The sequence below is a fragment of the Pygoscelis adeliae genome, unplaced genomic scaffold (genome assembly GCF_000699105.1).
Source record: "Pygoscelis adeliae isolate BGI_AS28 unplaced genomic scaffold, ASM69910v1 Scaffold130, whole genome shotgun sequence".
Classification (NCBI taxonomy): Eukaryota; Metazoa; Chordata; class Aves; order Sphenisciformes; family Spheniscidae; genus Pygoscelis; species Pygoscelis adeliae.
The window spans coordinates 2,503,412-2,514,320 of NW_008824031.1; the positions used below are offsets into that span (position 1 = coordinate 2,503,412).

General features: G+C 46.6%; 1 protein-coding gene across 2 annotated transcripts; it reads left to right on the top strand.

Annotated features, from left to right (window-relative positions):
* Positions 1 to 338: 338 nt before the first annotated feature.
* Positions 339 to 7,541, top strand: CKB (creatine kinase, brain). 2 transcript variants are annotated; one of them, XM_009327814.1, is made up of 7 exons: positions 339 to 551; positions 1,677 to 1,831; positions 2,784 to 2,916; positions 3,823 to 3,994; positions 5,550 to 5,673; positions 6,393 to 6,582; positions 7,174 to 7,541. In XM_009327814.1, exons 1-7 carry the CDS (start codon positions 359 to 361, stop codon positions 7,350 to 7,352), a joined length of 1,146 nt encoding a protein of 381 aa, XP_009326089.1. In that variant the 5' UTR covers positions 339 to 358; the 3' UTR covers positions 7,353 to 7,541. The 2 variants fall into 2 exon arrangements, with proteins under 2 accessions (XP_009326089.1, XP_009326098.1); XM_009327823.1 differs by lacking the exon at positions 339 to 551 and adding an exon at positions 1,011 to 1,196.
* The last annotated feature ends 3,368 nt before the right edge of the window (positions 7,542 to 10,909 follow it).

Below are 10,909 nucleotides of genomic sequence, written 5' to 3' on the forward strand. Positions count from 1 at the left end.
CTCCCCCTGCCCCAGAGCCGCCGGCGGGGTCTGCCCGGCGCTGCCACGGCCGCTCTGCGCGACCTTGGGTGCGTCCCTTCACCCGGACGGTTCCCTGAAGGAGCGGGGAGAGCCCCTGCCCTTGCGGCTGGGATGTTTAAGGATGGAGCAAGGCTGGTGGAGGTGAAGAACTTTTTTTTTCTTTCCTCCTTCTTGGCTGTCGTGGAAGGTGGTGTAGCAACAAAGGTGGGGTGGAACAACAGCCAAGGTGACCTTGCCTGGGTGCCTGGCTTCCCATCCCGGGCAGTTTGGAGGCCTGCCAAGCCCCCAGTGATAGGCTTCCCCTCTTTCTCCCCTAGTGACTGCAGTAGGGTCAGACATGCCCTTCTCAAACAGCCACAACCTCCTGAAGATGAAGCACTCTGCTGACGATGAGTTCCCTGACCTGAGTGTTCACAACAATCACATGGCCAAGGTGCTGACCCTGGACCTGTACAAGAAATTGAGGGATAAACAGACTTCCAGTGGATTTACGCTGGATGATGTCATCCAGACTGGGGTTGACAACCCAGGTAACGGCCGGGGACCGTTAGATCTGCATAACGATCTGTTCTCCCTCCTTACTGGAAGTGCTTCTTGACAATGGCACCCAAAACTCTTGAGCTTCTGAGAGGCAAATCTCGTAAAGCGTTGAGAGACGGCTCTAAATGCATGGCTGTGTTAAAAGAGGCCTTGTTCTATCAGGCCATGTTCCTTGCTGTGATCTGACAAATCAATTCCCAGACACTTCAATTATGTAACTGCTCTGCTAAATACTTTCAATCTGAACAACAAAAAAAACCAAACCCCAAACCAAATGCATTCTAATTATAATGCAACTGCAGGGGGGGAAAAAAATGTGGGCTTACCTGGCTGTTCTGGTCTATTCCTATTCCAAACTGGTTATGTGATGTTCTCTAGCACTTCTATGAAAAAAGGGGGAGCAGATGTGTTTACATGTTAACATTACAGTATTTATTTTTACTCTAGCAATATCAAAATGGCCCAACTAAATAATCAGAGACTGCCTCCTGATGAGGAGTACCCGGACCTGAGCACCCACAACAACCACATGGCCAAAGTTCTAACCCTGGATTTATACAAGAAACTGAGAGACAGAGTCACGCCCAGTGGCTTCACCCTGGATGATGTCATTCAGACTGGGGTTGATAATCCTGGTAAAATGCATTGAGAATATTCTGTGTGAGCCAGCTGAAGTAACTGGTGCTTTTGAATATGGTGACTTAAAACTAATCTTGTGGAGGTGGTATTTATGAGCAGACTACAGAAATGCAGCTCGCTCTGTAGCAGAAGGAACAAAAAGTGAAGTATGCTTGCTTACAGCAAAGCATGATTGTTTAGACATACTATCCAGTGGTCTAAATTAGCTAGTGAGATTGGATGTGCTGTGCAAATTTGTCCTAAACCAAGCTTGATGAATTAGCGTGGTTTAATGGCAACAGTTATGGGTTTCCATAGCACTGCATTTGACTAACTGGATGAAGTGTAAAATCTAGGGTCTCTCCAAATGTTTTTATGTAAGAATGCATTTCTAAGTGACTAGACCTACCACTAAAGAACTTGCCTGGTTAGTGCTGCGCTGGAATACAGCCAAACATCACCCAAACTTAGCTCTTCTGACTTTATTACCACTCCAGGCCATCCCTTCATAATGACAGTAGGATGCGTAGCTGGTGATGAAGAATCCTATGATGTGTTTAAGGAACTCTTTGATCCAGTTATTGAAGACAGGCATGGTGGCTACAAACCAACTGATGAGCACAAGACTGACCTGAATGCTGATAACCTGCAGGTATAAACTTTTGATCAATTACTGATGCCTACTGGTCTGAGGACAGGGTAAAGTTGTTGGCAGCTGCCTAAACTGATTGCTCAGGCTCTGTCCCCTCACTTTGACCCAGCACAGAACACCACAAGCCCCCCCCCCCAAGCTTTGTGTCCAGTACAATTAGGCTTAAGAGCTTGCTGCTGTAGGATGTCAGTGGCTGGGTAGAACCAGGCAGCTGGCATGCAGCAGGAGTTTGCTTCATGTGCTGCTGCAATGTAGATCATGCCAAACATGTTCAATGTGAACTGTGGGCTGTAGTAGTCAAGCTAAGCAACACTGTTCTAGGAGTCAAGGACTGTCATAAAATGTAACACTTTCTACTATCCCATCTTGGATCTTAAATATCACCTGGTGGTCTCATGCTATAGAATAGACATTGTTATGGCTAGGATTAAGGATTTCTCCCCATTTTATGGATTTCAAATGTTACTGTAGACTCTAGGAATTCCTAATGCCGTGTTGATTGGCTAGCCATAAGGTCATCTTGAAAACACGACTTTGGAGGACAGTAGTGAATAATTCTCATTTGCAAGAGTAAACACCTACATAAACAAGAGTAAACACCTACATAAACAACAAGGGTTTGCCTCATGTTGATACCTCTAGATTGCAGATCTGAAGGGGTAACAGAAGCCCAGTCCATAGTCTGAAGTGGACATAAAACTGATGGTCTGGTGGTATCCCTATCTTCTAGCACTACTTAGTAGCCCTAGCCTCAGCCTCAAAACAAGGGTTGTGTTACACAGATACTTGAGATAATGCTGAAGAAAATAGTCCTGAAGTAAGACACTGGCTTACAGGCCAGGTAGTCAATATCTTAAGTATAAGGTGCATGCTTAAATGCATGGAACCTACATGTATTTAGGGTAGGTGTCTTGGCAACGGGGTTGTACTCACTGGTTTCCTAATCTTGTAGGGAGGTGATGACCTGGATCCCAATTACGTGCTAAGTTCCCGTGTCAGAACTGGTAGGAGCATCCGTGGATTCTGTCTTCCCCCGCACTGTAGTCGAGGAGAGAGGCGGGCTATTGAAAAGCTCTCTGTTGAAGGTAAATTAAGAACTGGGTGCATTGGGGAAACTACTTATGGCCTTTGCACAAGAGGTGTTCTCTGCAGCTTGAAAATGGAGGCAAAAGCAGCCTCCCTCAAGACTTAGTCTGAACATGAGCCTTCCCTGAAAAAGGCTCATTACATTACAGCTGCCTCAGCACTGCAGTTTGTAGCTGAGAGCAAGAGCGCATGTCAGAGGGAAGTTGGACTGCTTTAAGTTGACCTTTGCTGATCCTGAAAGCTGCTTTCTGTGTGTGTGGGGAAAGAGGTTGGTTCATCATGGCTCAAACCTGAAATGTAACAGGTATGTAGCAACTTCAGGGCTTGAGTCATGGTTGCAGTATTTTGTGGCTGCTTTTAATTGACTTTCATTAATGTTCAGCTTGCTTAGAGGTGTAGTCTTGCTCCAAATGTGCACTTGACTAGAGTAAGCCCTAGTTCTCAATGAGACTCCTCAGCTGCAGGTTTTTTCTATTGCCTCCCAACTCTATTAAGTGAGAGGAAAGGATACACTCAAGGTGCAGTTCTGGAGTCTGAGAGTGTAGTTGTTCCAAAACCTCTCAAGGGCAGGGTAACAGTCCTTGACTAGAATAATACTGTTTGTTATATTCATGACCTTGATTCTCCTTGGAAGAAAGCACTCTACTTGTACAGTTAAGCAGCAGTAATGATTCTATACTGCATGTAAGGGAACAAAGGCTACTTGTATAAGCCTGGAAGGTGCAGACAAATCATCTGATACTGCCTTAAGTTCTGTAAAGCCGCAAAGGCATTGCCATTGCAGATGAAAGCAAGGGAGGAACCAAACCCAGCAGATCAGACATTGCCATACTTTGCGTGTAGTCTTTAAAGTGCTGGGAATGTCTAGCACTGTTGGTTCCATCCTAAAAGTGACTCTCTTTCAGCTCTGGGTAGTCTGGAAGGCGATCTCAAGGGGAAGTACTATGCTCTGAGGAACATGACTGATGCAGAGCAGCAGCAGCTGATTGATGATCACTTCTTGTTTGATAAGCCAGTTTCTCCTCTTCTGTTGGCATCTGGGATGGCACGAGATTGGCCTGATGCCAGGGGTATCTGGTGAGTATGCCTGGAAGGGAGGAGTTGTACAAAGTCCCTGCAAAAAAATATTGCTGTTTTGGTTGTGGCTCGTACTGTTGGGCAAAATGGCAGCTTCTGAACTCTTATTACTGAATCTAATGAGAAACTTGTGTGGTCTCCTCTAGGGAAGTTGCATCTAAACCAGCAGAATTTGGACAAGTGTTACTATGCACCGTATTGGGCTGGTAGCAATAAGCCAGGTTGGCTAGCCTGTAACCAGAGCCTACCCATCCAGCACAGTCTAGTGAAGCACCAGACAATAATTGAATCAGCTTATGAAAGTAGATCACTTCTGAAGGAGTAGATGTGCCACTACATTCAGCTCTTGTCCCAGGAGCTTAGAGTAACTTGTGGTAACAAACCGTAGCATTGGCTTAGCTCAGACTTGATACTGGATGCATAGTTGCTCCCTTGTAGTCTTGTCGCTTCTGCTTGCGGAAACTCACTGATGCTGGACTAGTATGGCTTTACCTGTACTAGTGGTAAGATTCCCCCCTGCCCCCAGAGACTTGGTGACATGAGTTGACTGATGCAGAGGTGTGGAATGGAAGGATTCTGCTTGTCAGATGTAGGCCACCTACATAAAACTCTACATCTCAGGAGCTTCTGCAGCATAATTAACTTGCTCCCTTCTAAGCTAAGGGCTAGGTTTTTATCAACTGGAATACTCCAATCTTATTACTGTAGCTGCTTCAATACAACCCAGAGGAAGCATGCTTTGTTTCTGTAGGTCACCTTTAAGATTGCATCATCTACCTGCAGATTGCCAGCACTAGATAGCACTGTCATCTGAGCATGACTAATCTACAAGCTTGAAGTGTAAAGTCTGTGTTGTCTGCATAAATAACTTTCCTCAGGTACTAGTTAATTTTTGATCCTAATCAAGCTGAGAAATTATCAGCATGATAAATACTGATGGTAGTACTTGCTGCCAGCTGCAAGCTAGGACAAGAGGGGTCCATTGGTGTTCAGAGGTTTATATAGCATCTTTGAAGAGCCCTGATCTAAAATTAGTAGTGAAAACTCAACTTAGTTCTCTGATAAGGTACAAAGTGCAGTTTAACAGAATCTGACAAAATTCTGATAAAAGGCTTTGTTATACATTGTCAACATGGTGTCATTATGAGCATCACTGTACAGGGCTGCCTCAAAGTCTGTACTGATCACCCTTCTGCAAACTCTGCTGAACAGATGAAATCTCTTAAATTTGTAAACTCAGGCCACAAGTGAGCTAGGGATGATTGGATTTTAGGGTTTGATACTGTAAGACTGGCTAATGTCATGTTATTACTTATTCTGACCTGTTCAGATATAGGCCAATTCAAACTACCTCTTGAAAAGAGCAGGGTAAAAACTACTGGCTTAACTCTGTTAGATCCTGCATGGACGAAAGAAGTAGGATTAATTTCTTTGAAGAAGCAACTAAGTGAGCCTCTGGAAATAAAAGCTACAATGATGAGTAATTTGGTGCTATTACAATTGTCTTGAAAATGTCAGGTGGGACAGATGACAAGTTGTTTGCCTTGTCTCCTAGGCACAATGATAACAAGACCTTCCTTGTCTGGATCAATGAGGAGGATCACCTTAGAGTTATTTCCATGCAGAAAGGTGGCAACATGAAGGAAGTATTTACCCGCTTCTGTACTGGGCTAACACAGGTAAATCAATATTGCCTGAGCTGTAGGTTCAAATGGTACATGTTTCTCTGGTTAGAGCTGAGAATGCAAACTCTTTCAAGCCCTTTCTGGAGTCCTGCATGGTGGTGCTTCATAGCCTGGGTCTCTGGGAACACTGAGGTCCAGAGCTGTGAGGGCTCTGAAACACCTATATTGGCAAAGCATTGTGGCTATGAAATCTAGAATATGTCCTCTGATGTGGCACCCTTATCCAAGTGTCTAAACCATACTTAAAGGATTTCTACATGGTTCTATAAATCAAGCATTGAGACACCTTGGGTGGGAGGAGAAATTGCTTGAATGTGGATGGGCAAAGCTGGACTGAAGTTTCTAGGCTGAATGCTTTTCTCAGCTTCTAGTCTTGATATGAATTTGAGCCTTACCAGCCCCTTCCCTAATCCTAACAGATGCGCCAGCTTGACATGTACTAAATCAAGCTTCCCAACAGATAGTGACTTCAGATTTTGTAGTATAGCTTAAACTTAGCCTGTCTCACTGCTAGGAGCAAGATTAAGGCCTTAAAAGCCCCTTGCTGGTGGCCCTTTTTTCCAAATGGAGGGGGCTTACGTGGCTGACTTAAATAGCTGTTCAAACTGTTGTGGCTGTTGCTATGTAACTGAAGCTGTAAATGAACACTAATGGATGGTCTACATCCTTCAGGCAGAGGACAATCTCTAAACATCCATTCTCTCTATTTATAGATAGAAACTCTCTTCAAGTCCAAAAACTATGAGTTCATGTGGAATCCACACTTGGGCTACATCCTGACCTGCCCATCCAACCTTGGAACGGGACTCCGTGCTGGTGTGCACATCAAGCTACCAAACCTTGGGAAACATGAGAAGTTTGGAGAAGTCCTCAAGAGGCTTCGGCTGCAGAAACGAGGCACAGGTGAGAGGTGATACAGCGATGTCCTAGTCAGGCTGCCCTAAGACACCGGCCAAAGCCTGGCCACAGCGAGAGCCTTGTCTTGGTTCACACTGGCAGTGCCTGTCACACCATCCAAAAGATACCCTTATAAAGCACATAGAGAGAACCGAGCCCTAAAATCGTATCTTGGAGGAGCTGGGGATGCCAGTGCCCTGCTTATACCTTACTGTGTCTGGCTCAGAATACCACATAGGTATGTCCTATGTGGTATTCTGAGCACCAGATAAGGTGGACCTGGTGGCAGCTGTTACTGTTCTAAGCAGGGATGGGAATCCTGATTTAACTTCTGGCTAGGAAATACTACAGTGGGTACTTCTGACCACAGGTTAGATTGCTCATGGGTTAAAAGAACAGAGAGCTGGCCTAATGGCATGCTCCATGGCTCATGTTGGCAGTCACATGCAGCTTTATCTCCCTGCACGTAGGAGGTGGCAGCAGTGGCAACTGTTGAGAGTTGTCTTGCTGGGTTTCCACTTCAAGCTAGTGAGGGAAGAAGGGTAGACTTGCCTGTGCTAGCAGTGATCAGCGTACTAACTAAATCTCTTGTTCCAGGTGGTGTGGACACAGCTGCTGTTGGAGGGGTGTTTGATGTCTCCAATGCTGATCGTCTTGGCTTCTCTGAGGTGGAGCTGGTGCAGATGGTGGTGGATGGTGTGAAGCTGCTCATTGAAATGGAAAAACGCCTTGAAAAAGGCCAGTCCATTGATGACCTCATACCAGCTCAGAAATAAAGCACTTTATTCTCATGCTTCCTAACTTATTGGATGAATAATAAAATGTCACTCCAATTCAAACCCCTGGGGTCAGAGCCCACTTAGTTACACTGTAGAGAAGTCTTCCATCCATCTGTGTTAGAGTTTATTTTTTTGATGGCTGAGATGTTGCTGAAAACAAAATAAACTATTGTTTTGGCCTGACATGTCTTAGATGTGTTAACTGAATGTCTTTGAGATTTAAGCGACTTAGTTTTCTTAGTTATGCTAGAGGGGCTGGTTTTGTGTGCTAGCACATCTTCCTGGCTGTGTTGCTGCAGTCTACTCGAGTTGGGGTGTGGCTAAAGCAGTGTCAGAAGTGAACCTTTAACTTGATTGTAGTTGCTGTAAACTTGAGAACTAGTGTTAAACGTGAGTCACTGCAAACATGCCCTACCTCCAAGCTTTGACTTGTGCATCTGCTCATGGCAACTGTAAACTGTTATTATCCTGACTGCAGCAAGCCAGGCTGACTCCTGTAAGGGAGAGGAGACAGATCTGGGTACAAAGGGCTGCTGTTCTTAGACAGGTCCTCCTGGGGCTGTGGGGCAATGCTCTGAGGTCAGACTTCAGCCCATAATGTATCACTAAGCTAGTTTGTGGGGGGAAGATCACATCTCTAGAAATGTGCAGAGAATTGGTGTAAACAACTAATTGCTCTTTTGAGGGTAAGGAGTGAGGTGAAACTTAGACTAAACCCATGCTTCTCTCTTCAGTGGTTTCAGCTCAGCCAGGGAAGAGATGGGGGCTGTAAACTGCCAGTTACAGGAAAATACCAGATAACTGTAGCTTTCTTCAGCTGACTCTTGTCCTATGCATCAGTTGTCCTATGAACCTAAAAAAAAGCAGCATAGTCAATTAAAACATGCTAAATAGTTGGGTTTTTTTCCAAACTGGGTCTGGCTTGCAAGCTCAGGCTGTTCTCTGGGTGTGAGCTTACAGTGTTGTATCAAGTAGGTCTGTTCTCCAGAATGGCTGTCATCAGCATACATGTGTGCTCGCTGTGTGCAAGTGTCACATTATTAACCTACAAGAACAACATTTTCCAGAAGTATTGATAGCTAGGAGCACTGGACCCTTAGTAACAACAGCTTTTGCAACTCATGCAACCTGGGAAGCAGATAGCACCTGCTCAACAGCTCTACCCACTGCTAAAACCTGACTTTTATAGAGGGAGCGTGATGAAAGGTTGATACGTAGCTCCACAGCGTGCAGCTTTATATAGACTCACGTAGATAAGCTTTCTTTTGTAGAGGCTGTGATATTTCTAAGGCTGTGATTGCAGGCTGTCACTTAGCTGAAGTGATGGCTCCAGTTGGGGTAAGCTAATTAAATTTTGGTGAGGGAAAGGCTGAATTAACATCTCAGATGAGATTTTTTTTTTTTTTTAATGTAGCTTTCTACGTGATTCAAATTTAACTGAGTGGGGGAGAGGAGATCACATGTAGGAGTTTTGTTCTGTGCTGGGTGATGTTCCTGTATTTGAGTTAATCAGCACAGGGAGTTTTCTGTACAAGGCTTGTGAGAGCAGGGAAGGGAAAATGGTGCAAGAGACAACCAGTAGGTTCTGTATATTCTTTAGACCCCCCTTGCTGTGCTTCATGTCACTGTTCACAGATGCTTGGCAAATAGCTGGTGCTGCATCTTGTAATCAGAGAGTGTTCATTTAGTGGTGTCTCTCCTCAACATGGCGTCGTTATTACGCTCACAGCAATTATCTAATGGAAGGATGTGCCTAAAGACTTGTCTTTTTTTTTTAGCTATATCAGCTGGACTAATAAAAACATCTCTCTCCCTGTGCAACTTGTTCCTCTTGTTTCCGCAGCCCATTGGAGCTGCTACATCTCTGTCTCGTTTTAGCCCCTGGGTCCCCGCAGTCTGAGGCAGGACCTATAGCTGGCTAAAAAATTATGGTCAAAGCAGCAAGCCAGTCTTCAATGCTTGCATCTGACTAGAAAATACTTTTAAATTGGTTTTCTTTCCCACCCACCACCTTTGCTGTGTTCCCTCCTGCTGCTGCCACGAGGAGTAACTTGACCATGTTTTTGTTTCAGCTTGTGCAAAGCAATTGAAAATATTCCAGAGAACAAACCTGTCACAAAGGGCTGGACACAGCGACCTACCCCAGCTGGGACTCGCTAAAAACCTGTGATCGAGAGAGAAATTAAACCTCCCACCCCCTTGCCTTAAAAGCTTCGGGTTGACTCTCAGCATTACTCACCGTCGCGCCCTGGGTGCCTACCATGGCTCGCTCAGATACTGCGGCCATACAAAGTAGGTCATATGGAGTGGCCGCTCGCTCGTGCCTCGGGCACCTGAAATTGTGCTGGGTGATGGCAAGCTGCCATGTGTGCCTTGGCCTTAAACTGGGGGGAGGAGAGGGAGGTCATCAGTCGCTGCAGTGCTTTGTACAGGGGAACTGCAATTAGCCTTGCTGGTGGAGCCACCCGTGTCACGTAGCTTTTGGGAAGGACGCAGGAGCTGGCGCAGCCAGCTGGGCCCTCTGGATGGGTGAGCTCATGCTCTGCATCACACCCAGCGGTGATGGCGTCACTCCTCACCAAGCCTGGAGCTGTGCACAGGCTCCTCCGTTGGCTGAAAAAGTGCTGATGATGTGTGGGTGCGGGCTGGGGGAGGAGAGGGGCCGGGAAGCCCTTTGGGGCGTGCAGGCGCGTGTTGCATCTCTGGGCTTTCCAGTGAAGTTTCAACTGAACTTTTCTCGCTTACAGATTCGGGAGCAGCGATCGTCGCTGCCGTCCCGCTGCCAGTGAGAGCAGCTGAGCTCTGCCGGCTGTGACGCGGGCCTTGTGTTGTCCTCTTTCGCTGCCTTCACATGCCCTGCTCCCACAGGCTGGCACGTTGTCCCTCGGCTGCCGGCTCGCCACTCGAAACACACACCGTTTTTATAACGTTTTCAAGGGGAATTTCTTTTTGTCATTGTCTTTTTCTTCTGAACGTTTCTGCTTTCCTCGGAGGAGCAGCTGCCTAGCCCTGGCCTGCGTGCGATGCCCATCCAGGGCAACGCCTGCGCCGGCAGCAGTCAGCCAGCCCAGCCCCCTTCCCTCTCAGCCTGCGTGGCACAGGCAGCACATCGCCTGCTGGGACCCCAGGGTCCTTATTCAAGAAACCAAGCCGCTTAGGAAACCATTGACCTCTCACATTACACTTACTGGCAGTAGACTGCCCATAAATGCTCCTTATTCCACTTTTGTGCTATCTACTGGAAAATTATCCATGGTCTTTCACCCGCTTGCGGACTAAGCCACACAGAGGACGATGGTAAGCTCAGCATTACGACATCGACGCTGGGCACCCTGCCATGCCGTGGGAAGCTCCCAGGCCTGAGTGAAGTGGTCAAGCTCCCCGCACGCTCCCTTGTGCCCCCAGCCAAGCGAGGGGACAGGATGGCTGCCTCACGAGGAGGTCCAGGTGCTCCAGGCAGGCTCCTGCTTCCTGGGACGAGGTGGCCAACCCATCTGACTCCTCTCTCACGAAATCAAAGTGTGGAGCAAGGGGGTTTTATCTGCTGGATGCCT